The 11,460-nt window shown below is 44.1% G+C and overlaps 1 protein-coding gene across 1 annotated transcript; it reads left to right on the top strand.

Annotated features, from left to right (window-relative positions):
* The first annotated feature begins 3,697 nt into the window (after positions 1 to 3,697).
* Positions 3,698 to 10,149, top strand: LOC129834621 (protein lin-7 homolog C). The gene is made up of 5 exons (XM_055899788.1): positions 3,698 to 3,861; positions 5,642 to 5,760; positions 6,269 to 6,340; positions 6,423 to 6,632; positions 9,178 to 10,149. Exons 1-5 carry the CDS (start codon positions 3,825 to 3,827, stop codon positions 9,343 to 9,345), a joined length of 606 nt encoding a protein of 201 aa, XP_055755763.1. The 5' UTR covers positions 3,698 to 3,824; the 3' UTR covers positions 9,346 to 10,149.
* The last annotated feature ends 1,311 nt before the right edge of the window (positions 10,150 to 11,460 follow it).

The following is an 11,460-nucleotide window of genomic DNA, read 5'->3' as shown; positions in this document are numbered from 1 at the left end:
ACACCTGTCTCTAATTGAGAATCATACCAGGCCAAACACAAAACCCCACATAGAAATACAAAACATAGACAAACCCACCCAACTCACGCCCTGACCAACTAAAATGAATACAAAACAAAGGAAAACAGGTCAGGAACGTGACAGAACCCCCCCCTTAAGGTGCGAACTCCGGGCGCACCAGCACAAAGTCTAGGGGAGGGTCTGGGTGGGCGTCTGTCCACGGTGGCGGCTCTGGCGGTGGACGAGGTCCCCACCCCACCATAATCAATCCCCGCTTCTTTATCCCCCTCCCAATGACCACCCTCCCACTAACCCCACCTAAATGAAGGGGCAGCACCGGGATAAGGGGCAGCACCGGGATAAGGGGCAGCACCGGGATAAGGGGCAGCACCGGGACAAGGGGCAGCACCGGGACAAGGGGCAACACCGGGATAAGGGGCAGCACCGGGACAAGGGGCAGCACCGGGACAAGGGGCAGCACCGGGACAAGGGGCAGCACCGGGACAAGGGGCAGCACCGGGACAAGGGGCAGCACCGGGACAAGGGGCAGCACCGGGATAAGGACCAGCACCGGGATAAGGGGCGGCAGGTCCTGGCTGAGGGACTCCGGCAGGTCCTGGCTGAGGGACTCCGGCAGGTCCGGGCTGAGTGGCAGCTCCGGACTGTAGGGCAGCTCCGGACTGTAAGGCAGCTCCGGACTGTACGGCAGCTCCGGACTGTACGGCAGCTCCGGACTGTAGGGCAGCTCCGGACTGTAGGGCAGCTCCGGACTGTAGGGCAGCTCCGGACTGGCGGACGTCTCTGGCAGCTCCTGACTGGCGGGCGTCTCTGGCAGCTCCTGACTGGCGGGCGTCTCTGGCAGCTCCTGACTGGCGGGCGTCTCTGGCAGCTCCTGACTGGCGGGCGTCTCTGGCAGCTCCTGACTGGCGGGCGTCTCTGGCAGCTCCTGACTGGCGGGCGTCTCTGGCAGCTCCTGACTGACGGACGGCTCTAGCGGCTCCTGACTGACGGACGGCTCTACTGGCTCGGGACAGACGGGCGGCTCTAATGGCTCGTGGCAGACGGATGACTCAGATGGCGCTGGGCAGACAGATGGCTCAGACGGCGCTGGGCAGACAGATGGCTCAGACGGCGCTGGGCAGACAGATGGCTCAGACGGCGCTGGGCAGACAGATGGCTCAGACGGCGCTGGGCAGACAGATGGCTCAGACGGCGCTGGGCAGACAGATGGCTCAGACGGCGCTGGGCAGACAGATGGCTCAGACGGCGCTGGGCAGACAGATGGCTCAGACGGCGCTGGGCAGACAGATGGCTCAGACGGAGCTGGGCAGACGGGCCGTTCAGGCACCGCTGGGCAGACGGCAGACTCTGGCCGGCTGAGACGCACTATAGGCCTGGTGCGTGGTACCGGAACTGGAGGTACCGGGCTGAGGGCACGCACCTCAGGGCGAGTGCGGGGAACAGGAACAGGGCACACTGGACTCTCGTGGCGCACTCTAGGCCTGGTGCGTGGTACCGGAACTGGAGGTACCGGGCTGAGGGCACGCACCTCAGGGCGAGTGCGGGGAGAAGGAACAGTGCGTCCAGGGCTCTGGAGACGCACAGGAGGCTTGGTGCGTGGTGCCGGAACTGGAGGCACCGGGCTGGAGACACGCACCATAGGGAGAGTACGTGGAAGAGGAACAGGGCTCTGGAGATGCACTGGAAGCCTGGTGCGTGGTGTAGGCACTGGTGGTACTGAGCTGGGGTGGGAAGGTGGCGCCGGATATACCGGACCGTGAAGGAGGACACGTGCTCTTGAGCACCGAGCCTCCCCAACCTTACCAGGTTGAATGGACCCCGTAGCCCTGCCAGTGCGGCGAGGTGGAATAGCCCGCACTGGGCTATGCAGGCGAACCGGGGACACCACCTGTAAGGCTGGTGCCATGTACGCCGGCCCGAGGAGACGTACTGGAGGCCAGATACGTTGGGCCGGCTTCATGGCATCCGGCTCGATGCCCAACCTAGCCCTCCCAGTGCGGCAAGGTGGAATAGCCCGCACTGGGCTAAGCACGCGTACTGGGGACACCGTGCGCTTTACCGCATAACATGGTGTCTGACCAGTACGACGCCCTCTTACTCCACGGCAAGCCCGGGGAGTTGGCTCAGGTATCCAACCCGGCTTCGCCACACTCCCCTTTAGCCCCCCCCCAAGAAATTCTTGGGTGAGCCTCTCGGGCTTCCAGCCTCTCATCCGTGCTGCCTCCTCAATCCACCGCTCCTGGGCTGTGGCTGCCTTCTTCACCTCCCGAGAGCGGCGATTCTCTCCAACCCTTCCCCAGGGTCCTTTTCCGTCCATGATCTCCCAAGACCATTCCTCCTGTGTCCAGTGCCTTAGTTCTTTCTCTCTCTCCTCAATCCGCTTGGTCCTGTTGTGGTGGGTGTTTCTGTAAAGGCAGTCAATGTTGTTCTCCCCCTTTAACGAGGAGGAGCATGGATAGGACCAAGATGCGGATTGAGGGAAATAAGCCATCTTTTAATGAACAAACAGCAAAACAAGACACTACAAACTACAAAACAACAAACGTGACTAACCTTCAACTGTCCTGTGAGGACACAGGAACAAACACCCACAAAACACCAGTGAAACCCTGGCTGCCTTTGTATGACTCTCAATTAGAGACAAACAATACACACCTGTCTCTAATTGAGAATCATACCAGGCCAAACACAAAACCCCACATAGAAATACAAAACATAGACAAACCCACCCAACTCACGCCCTGACCAACTAAAATGAATACAAAACAAAGGAAAACAGGTCAGGAACGTGACACCCATAAGTCTACGTCGTATAGCCTAGGCTACAAGCTGATCCTTGATGACCTCTGAGAGCTTGATGATGAGTACATTCAAAAGTTTTCAATTCTGAAGACAGGATCCTTGACTGGTGAATTCCTTGGATGGGCCATCTCAACCCTGTCCCATCAACACAGGTAGGTGTTCCATGCCTAGAAATGGATGGACAACATTCTCTCACAAAGGATACCAAAACATGCCTAATTGTGATAATAAAAGATAACAATAAAAGTGCATTCAAGGTATATTCCGTACAATTTGCACACACAAATAGCACTTAAATTATTGCATATATATCTATAGTGCTCGGAAAATTGCATTTTATAATAGAAAAATCACTTTTCTAAACATCATTTGGGGTATCCTTCCAAATTACAGCCCTACATAATGTGTTTACAAGTCTCCTATCACAACAAAAACATAAAAAATGGGTCAATAGTCTATGTGATCAGTTTTGCAGTTATTATAAGGTAACACAGTTTAATAGATAGTAATGAGTAATAGGCCTATGTACTGTTTCAGCTTTCAGAAGGCAAATTCCCTATTGCTGTGAGAAGTGGAAAATAGTCAATAGAAATGCATACATTATGTAAGCACTGACAGAGATCAAAATTATGGTTTTAAACATATTGACTCAACATTGTAGGTTTACAAAGACATTTACAAACAATTCATTTTGGGTTATGAATAGTGATCAGATAAGACATTTTAATAACTATACGTTAAAATCTATAATTTAAATAACCATTGAAAAACTGTAAATATTGCAGGTTATACATTTAGGACACCACATTTTCAAAAATATATATGACTTCTCAGTTTTTCCCCCCTCGTGGATTGAGCACATTGACCGTATATTGCGCCGTTTGCGTGTCTTTGGCGCAACAACAATCCCCGTCAATACAGCTCAAATCTGTTGTTTATCGCCTAGTGGATATTTTGCTAGTCTGATCATTTCTCCTGAACAGTGCCGGATTTAGGCTATTATGGCGTCTTTGGGGGAACCTGTTCGACTGGAAAGAGGTAAAACGTCAAACAACACAGATTGCTTGATCAATAATAATGGTTAAAATTATGAAAATACACACTAGCCAAACAGATGGCTAGCTGGTTAACGGTAGCTAATCTGTAATTTAATTTAGTTAGCTAACGTTAGCCATTTAATTTTGAAATAACTAGCCCAAAGTACAATCATCTCTCAAAAGTCGAAAGAAAAATAGATTATTCCAATATAATCGCTTTAGTTTTCGGAAAGACAGATGGGCTGAGTTGCTAACGTTGTAGCCAGCTAACGTTAGCTAATTTAGATAGTTATCCTCTAAGGCTGGTAGTTTGCAGTGATGTAAAGTACTTATGAACAAATACTTTAAAGTACTACTTAAATAGTTTTTGGGGGTATCTGTACTTTACTATTTATATTTTTGCCAACTTTTACTTCACTACGTTTCTAAAGAAAATATTGTACTTTTTACTCCATACATTTTCCCCTGACACCCAAAAGTACTGATTACATTTTGACAGGAAAATGGTACAATTCACACACTTATCAAGAGAACATACCCTGGTCATCCCTACTGCCTCTAATCTGGCGGACTCACTAAACACAAATGCTTTGTTTTTAAATTAATGTTTGAGTGTTGTATTGTGCTCCTGGCTATCCATACATTTAAAAAATGGTGCCGTATGGTTTGCATAATGTAAGGAATTTGAAATTATTAATACGTTTACTTTTGATACTTAAGTATATTTAAAACCAAATACCAAAACCAATAGACTTTTACTCAAGTAGTATTTTACTGGGTGATGTTGATGATTCGTTACTAGAGAAATGAGACCAAGTCAATAGGCTGGACAGGGTGGAACAGTATTTAGTAAGACAGTTTTATTCAGTGTGAGGATATCTGGCAAATCGTGCAGCACGGCTCCTTCTGTCTGATTCGTATAGAATCGTCGGAAGAGAGAGTAGTTTAAACAGTTGTACAGTTTTATATAGACAACAAGCAAAGTAGGTTGATCTGGAAGTCTGGCCTTCCGATTGGTTGATCTGGGTCTTGGGTAGTCCCGAACAGGCCTGGTGTCAACGTTCCATTGGTTCCTGAGATAGTTCTTTGTCTTGAGCTCCAACCTTGAGTTGTGTGTGTCTGTGGTTATCATGGGGGAGGGGAATTGTGTGTGTCTGTAGTTGGTGTCTTAATAAGTCCAGCATATGTCCAAGAGAAATGAGGAGTATGTGTATTTTGTATAAAAGATGGCTTATGTTGAAATGTTGTTATTACTAGTTTCCAGTCTCTATTACAATTTCTTACAGTGACTTTTACTTGAGTTGTTTTCTATTAAGGTATCTTTACTTTTAGTCAAGTATGACACATGGGTACTTTTTCCACCACTGGTACTTTGTAGCTTCCTAGTAATGTTAGCAGTTGCACCCAAACAAAAGTTCAGCGTCCAGAATGTAGCTAGCTGTAGCTCAGTAGCTAGCTAGGTTAGTTTGAAAATGTTGCGCCCGAAAGCCCGGACTTTGTTACTTGAAGTCCTGATGATACAAGTCCCTGTCCATTGAATTCTACCATGTGTGATGAAGATTTGGTAATGATCAGCTATGCCTGCATCATAATACCCTGTGCATGGACAGATTTACTTCATCAATCTACAAATTCAAAAACCAACAGACTACATTACTCTTGTGCTGGAGTGTTAGATCCTCTGCCTCAAGCAATTATTTCCCAATGCAAAGTCTCTAAATCGATGTCAATTATTGGTAAGATCTCTGAAGGTGGGTGGTCTCCATGTTTTCTCCCCACAGACATTTCTCGGGCCATTGAATTGCTTGACAAGCTCCAGAGGACAGGGGAAGTGCCACCCCAGAAACTGCAGGCACTGCAAAGGGTCTTGCAGAGTGAGTTCTGTAATGCTGTGCGAGAGGTGAGCTGAGACTATGCCATTAAATGCCCATCACACCCTTCAAAGTTCAACTCAAATTATGTGGCCAAATCTGGACCTCAAGGCCAGAAGTACTGCTGATTTTCATTCTCCCCCTCCAATCAGTGTTATTGATTCAGACCTGGGGCACCAGGTGAGTGGAAAAAAATAACCAGCAGTACCCTGGACCTCCAGGCTCTGATTTGTGTACTTGTGTGAGATGGGGCTGATACAGACAGGCCTATAAAACATGAATTGTTTGATTGCTGCCTATAGACTAGTTATTTGATTTCAGATATAAGATTTGTCATTCCTTTGATGTCAGTGTATAGTGTTGTGATTACGAAATAAGCTATCCAGTTTGAGGATTAATTAATAGCTTGGAACCCTGGACAGCAAGAACTACCAGGATCTCCATTTTTAACATGTCAGACTTTTTGAAGGAAGTAATTCAGCTTTGCAGTTTGCATTCGACTAACCTTCTTACTGCCTTTTCTAAACAACTCTGTAGGTGTATGAACATGTGTATGAGACAGTGGACATTAACAGTAGCCCAGAAGTCAGGGCAAATGCCACAGCCAAGGTATGTCACAACAACAACAACCAATATTAAACAACTCTGTAGGCAACTCTGGGTTAGCAACCTCTCCTCTCTTGTCTTATAGGCCACTGTTGCAGCGTTTGCGGCCAGTGAGGGGCACTCACACCCTCGCGTGGTGGAGCTACCTAAGACGGAGGAAGGACTTGGCTTCAATATAATGGGAGGGAAGGAACAGAACTCTCCTATTTACATCTCACGCATCATTCCTGGTGGAATCGCCGACCGCCACGGGGGCCTCAAGAGAGGCGACCAGCTTCTTTCTGTCAATGGAGTGGTACGTGTCGTTTATGCAGTCTCTGGTTGTGTCCAAATACCCGTACTTGTGTTCTAAATAGTAGGCATTTTGGGAAGGCGAAAAATAAAGTTTTGTAGAATGTGCAATTTCGAAAATTGAGTACGCTTTAAAAATTCCAGGATGTCATACTCATTTTGGCTTTTTGTTTAGTAGAATTTGCTGCACACTTGAGGAAGAGAATTGTATTTCGAGGCCCACGTGTGTCTGACAACAGCTGAGGTGACAAGCTGTACCAAAATGAATTAATGTAGGGAATCGACACAATTGCGCATTAGATGATGTAGGATGAGCCTAGTATGCTGTTATATTTTGCTTACTGCATTTGTTTTTACTAAACCCAACGTTCTAAATAGTACAGTTGAAGTCGGAACTTTACATACACTTAGGTTGGAGTAATTAACTTGTTTTTCAAACACTCCACAAATTTCTTGTTAACAAACTATAGTTTTGGCAAGTCGGTTAGGACATTATTTGTACCCCCCCTCAATTCTCAAAAGCGTATGCTATCATTATGATAAAACACTGGCTTAGTTAAACAGACAACTACAAAAAAGTGTCCCTTGTTTAGTGGTTTTACGCATCATCATGATGATGTGGCAACAACTTGCTTTTTGAAAAGTTCTATATCTTGAAAACTTGATTGCTGACATGCAACACATTTTGGGACTATCAACAGTGGACTAATGTATACTTTTGAGTGGATTATTCCTTTAAGCAATGGTCCAGGACCAGGATACAGTTGAAGTCAGAAGTTTACATACACTTAGGTTGGAGTCATTAACACTCGTTTTTCAACCACTCCACAATTCTTTTGTTAACAAACGATAGTTTTGGCAAGTCTGTTAGGACATCTACTTTGTGCATGACACAAGTCATTTTTCCAACAATTGTTTACAGACAGATTATTTAACTTATAATTCACTGTATTACAATTCCAGTGGGTCAGAAGTTTACATACAGTAAGTTGACTGTGCCTTTTAAACAGCTTGGAAAGTTCCAGAAAATGAAATGATGTCATGGCTTTAGAAGCTTCTGATAGGCTAATTGACATCATTTGAGTCAATTGGAGGTGTACATGTGGGTGTATTTCAAGGCCTACCTTCAAACTCAGTGCCTCTTTGCTTAACATTATGGGAAAATCAAAAGAAATCAGCCAAGACCTCAGAAAAAAATGGTAGACCTCCACAAGTTTGGTTCATCCCTGGGAGCAATTTCCAAACGCCTGAAGGTACCACGTTCATCTGTACAAACAATAGTATGCAAGTATAAACACCATGGGACCACGCAGCCATCATACCGCTCAGGAAGGAGACGCGTTCTGCCTCCTAGAGATGAACATACTTTGGTGCGAAAAGTGCAAATAAATCCCAGAACAACAGCAAAGGACCTTGTGAAGATGCTGGAGGAAACCGGTACAAAATTATCTATATCCACAGTAAAACGAGTCCTATATCGACATAACCTGAAAGGCCGCTCAGCAAGGAAGAAGCCAATGCTCCAAAACTGCCATAAAAAAGTCAGACTACGCTTTGCAACTGCACATGGGGACAAAGATCGTACTTTTTGGAGAAATGTCCTCTGGTCTGATGAAACAAAAATAGAACCGTTTGGCCATAATGACCATCGTTATGTTTGGAGGAAAAAGGGGGAAGGCTTGCAAGCCGAAGAACACCATCCCAACCGTGAAGCACGGGGGGTGGCAGCATCATGTTGTGGGGGTGCTTTGCTGCAGGAGGGACTGGTGTGCTTCACAAAATAGATGGCATTAAGAGGCAGGAAAATTATGTGGATATATTGAAGCAACATCTCAAGACATCTGTCAGGAAGTTAAAGCTTGGTCGCAAATGGGTCTTCCAAATGGACAATGACCCCAAACATCCTTCCAAAGTTGTGGTAAAATGGCTTAAGGACAACAAAGTCAAGGTATTGGCGTGTCCATCACAAAGCCCTGACCTCAATCCTACAGAAAATGTGTGGGCAGAACTGAAAAAGTGTGTGCGAGCAAGGAGGCCTACAAACCCGACTCAGTTACATCAGCTCTGTCAGGATGGAATGGGGCAAAATTCACCCAATTTTTATTGTGGGAAGCTTGTGGAAGGCTACCAAAAACGTTTGACCCAAGTTAAACAATTTAAAGGCAACGCTACCAAATACCAATTGAGTATATGTAAACTTCTGACCCCTGGGAATGTGATGAAATAAATAAAAGCTGAAATAAATCCTTCTCTCTACTATTATTCTGACATTTCACATTCTTAAAATAAAGTGGTGATCCTAACTGACCAAAGACAGGGAATTGTTACTAGGATTAAATGTCTGGAATTGTGAAAAACCTGAGTTTAAATGTATGTAAACTTCGGACTTCAACTGTATGTAGTATGATTAGTACACAGTATGCAGTTTAAGTAAATAGCAGGCAAGCCAGATTTCGGACACGGCTACTATCAATATACATTTATCATATTCAGTCACCTAATTTTGTTTGTTATTTAAATTAATCATCCTTTTATATCTTTCTTTCCAGAGTGTGGAGGGGGAGCACCATGAGAAAGCTGTGGAGCTTCTCAAAGCTGCCCAGGGCACTGTGAAGCTGGTGGTCAGGTACACTCCTAAAGTCCTTGAGGAAATGGAGTCCCGCTTTGAGAAGATGAGGTCTGCAAAGCGCCGGCAACAGAACAGCTATCCCCAATAGTGTTTTTCATCACTGGCACGCAATTCCCTTATCTTTCACCCTCTTCCAGCCATCTGTCCCAGTCACAATTTTAACCTTCTTCTTAAACTTAGCACACTAAGTTGAGTTATGTATCCACATGTATATATTTCTACCTTTTCTACACCCTACCCCTGCGACTTCTGACACTGTCCTCCACACCACGACTCAAGGCAAACACTAGATTCATCATATTTCTACAAGTAGTTGGTCATTCACGCTTTACATGTGCATTACATTTTGGGCTGACATATTGGATGTCGCTTGAGGACCTGTGAGACCCACAACAGAGGTTCATTGATTGAAGAGATGGTATATTTATTTATTTTAGTACAGCCTTTATAATGTGTCTCAGGGCAATACAAATGTATTTAAACTTGTACTGTCATACTGTCATTGAAATTACCCTCATTTTAATTTGGGTATAAAACTAAGCTCAGATGATTTAACACTTCAATGCCAGGTTTACTAAGCATTTGCAGGAATGCAAACTTCACCGCTGCTATTTTTGAGAGTGAAAAGAACTGGTAGTAATATAATACATTTGGGATATAAGGGGTATAGAATATATATATTATCGAAGGAATTGTGTGTACATTTATATAGAAATATTGTATTTTGTGTTTACCAGTATATGAAGGCTAAATGGAGACCGTTATGTTTCACCATGGTCTCTGTTGTTTTTTTTCCTCCTGAAAATAACATGTGTGAACGTTTTGGTAGACCTGTGTTTAGTATTCTAATCTTAAATTGTTAAGGAATTAAATAATACATTCTCTGAATTTATTTTTAACTTCGTGCTGATGTTTTTACTGTCTTACAAGCTTTAAAAAAAGATTTTGCTGTCTCATAAAATATTCATCAACTTCTAGCTTTTGCATCCCATGAATCATTTAGAGCATTCAAATGTGTAGGTTTTCAGTGGACTGGGAGAAGGCTTACTAAGCACAGCATCTGTCTTTTGAAATTCAGATAACCTTTTCCCCTTATGACAGTAAGGGGGGACAGTATACAATTTTGAGACCTGAGGCAAACCTGACATTTTAAATATTTCAAAAGAGCAATAAGTCAGAACCTTTCGAAACCAGAGGGGTATTTCATGAACAGGGTCAGTGGATTTTGAGATTCCCCAAGAAAGCTGCATTCCCATAGCCATTTTTTTCTCATTTCTTTGAGTTATTTTGCACTATTCACACTTCAAAGGTGTGGCCAACTCACTCAAGGTGGGTTTACAGTAGGTCGGCCAACTTGTCGCAGCGACGACACATGCCATTGTTGTCCAACACAAACTGACGTTTCCAAAAAGCATAAATGAGAAGAAGACAATTGCACTACCACCAGCATGGTTGTTTGAAATAGGGTGCTACCTGCTATCTTTCAATGCGAGTAAACCCATTATTGAATGGCATGCATTAAAAAAATGCATGTTATCTCCTGGTATGTGAAACCCACCTTCATTAATACAGTTCAAAATAAAGACCAATAACGTTGCTATGCTGTTGCTAAGCTGTGGTTGAGTTAACAAAGCCATATTTTTGGTTGCTGACTTATAGGTTTGAATGATATACTTGTTGACCTATAAAATTAGGTACATGTCCCATTTGGTGAACTATCCCTTTAAGATGGGAACTTAATTTGGTATCACTGATTTGAATTCCAGATATGTTATTTTTCACCTGAATAGTATAGTTTGTATTTTAATTTTATGGTCACTTGTGAATGTACTGTATAATTCCAGTTATATTGATTAAATAGATTTTACGTTTTTGCTGAATTTAATCAAATGTATTCATCTAAATCATGAAACATTTAGTATTTCCTTCACTCTAAAGTTTTCTTCACTTCATAAAGAAAATATTCTATGTTCTATTCATACTTTTAAACAGATGTGTAAAATAATCAAAGGCTTAACAGATTTGGCACCCAATAGCAAGTTGGTTACGTGTCGGCTTGCCCCTCAGATTTGGCACCCAATAGCAAGTTGGTTACATGTCGGCTTGCCCCTCTACCTTGACAATTCCTAGAGCTTTGTGAAACACCCCTCAGGTTTCTACCCTCTTATATTTTGGAAGGGTCAATAAAATATTTTTCTAAGTG

Source organism: Salvelinus fontinalis, chromosome 35 (assembly GCF_029448725.1).
Source record: "Salvelinus fontinalis isolate EN_2023a chromosome 35, ASM2944872v1, whole genome shotgun sequence".
In the NCBI taxonomy this organism is placed as follows: domain Eukaryota; kingdom Metazoa; phylum Chordata; class Actinopteri; order Salmoniformes; family Salmonidae; genus Salvelinus; species Salvelinus fontinalis.
Note: the sequence above shows the minus strand (reverse complement) of the source record. Positions and strands in the feature narration are given on the sequence as shown.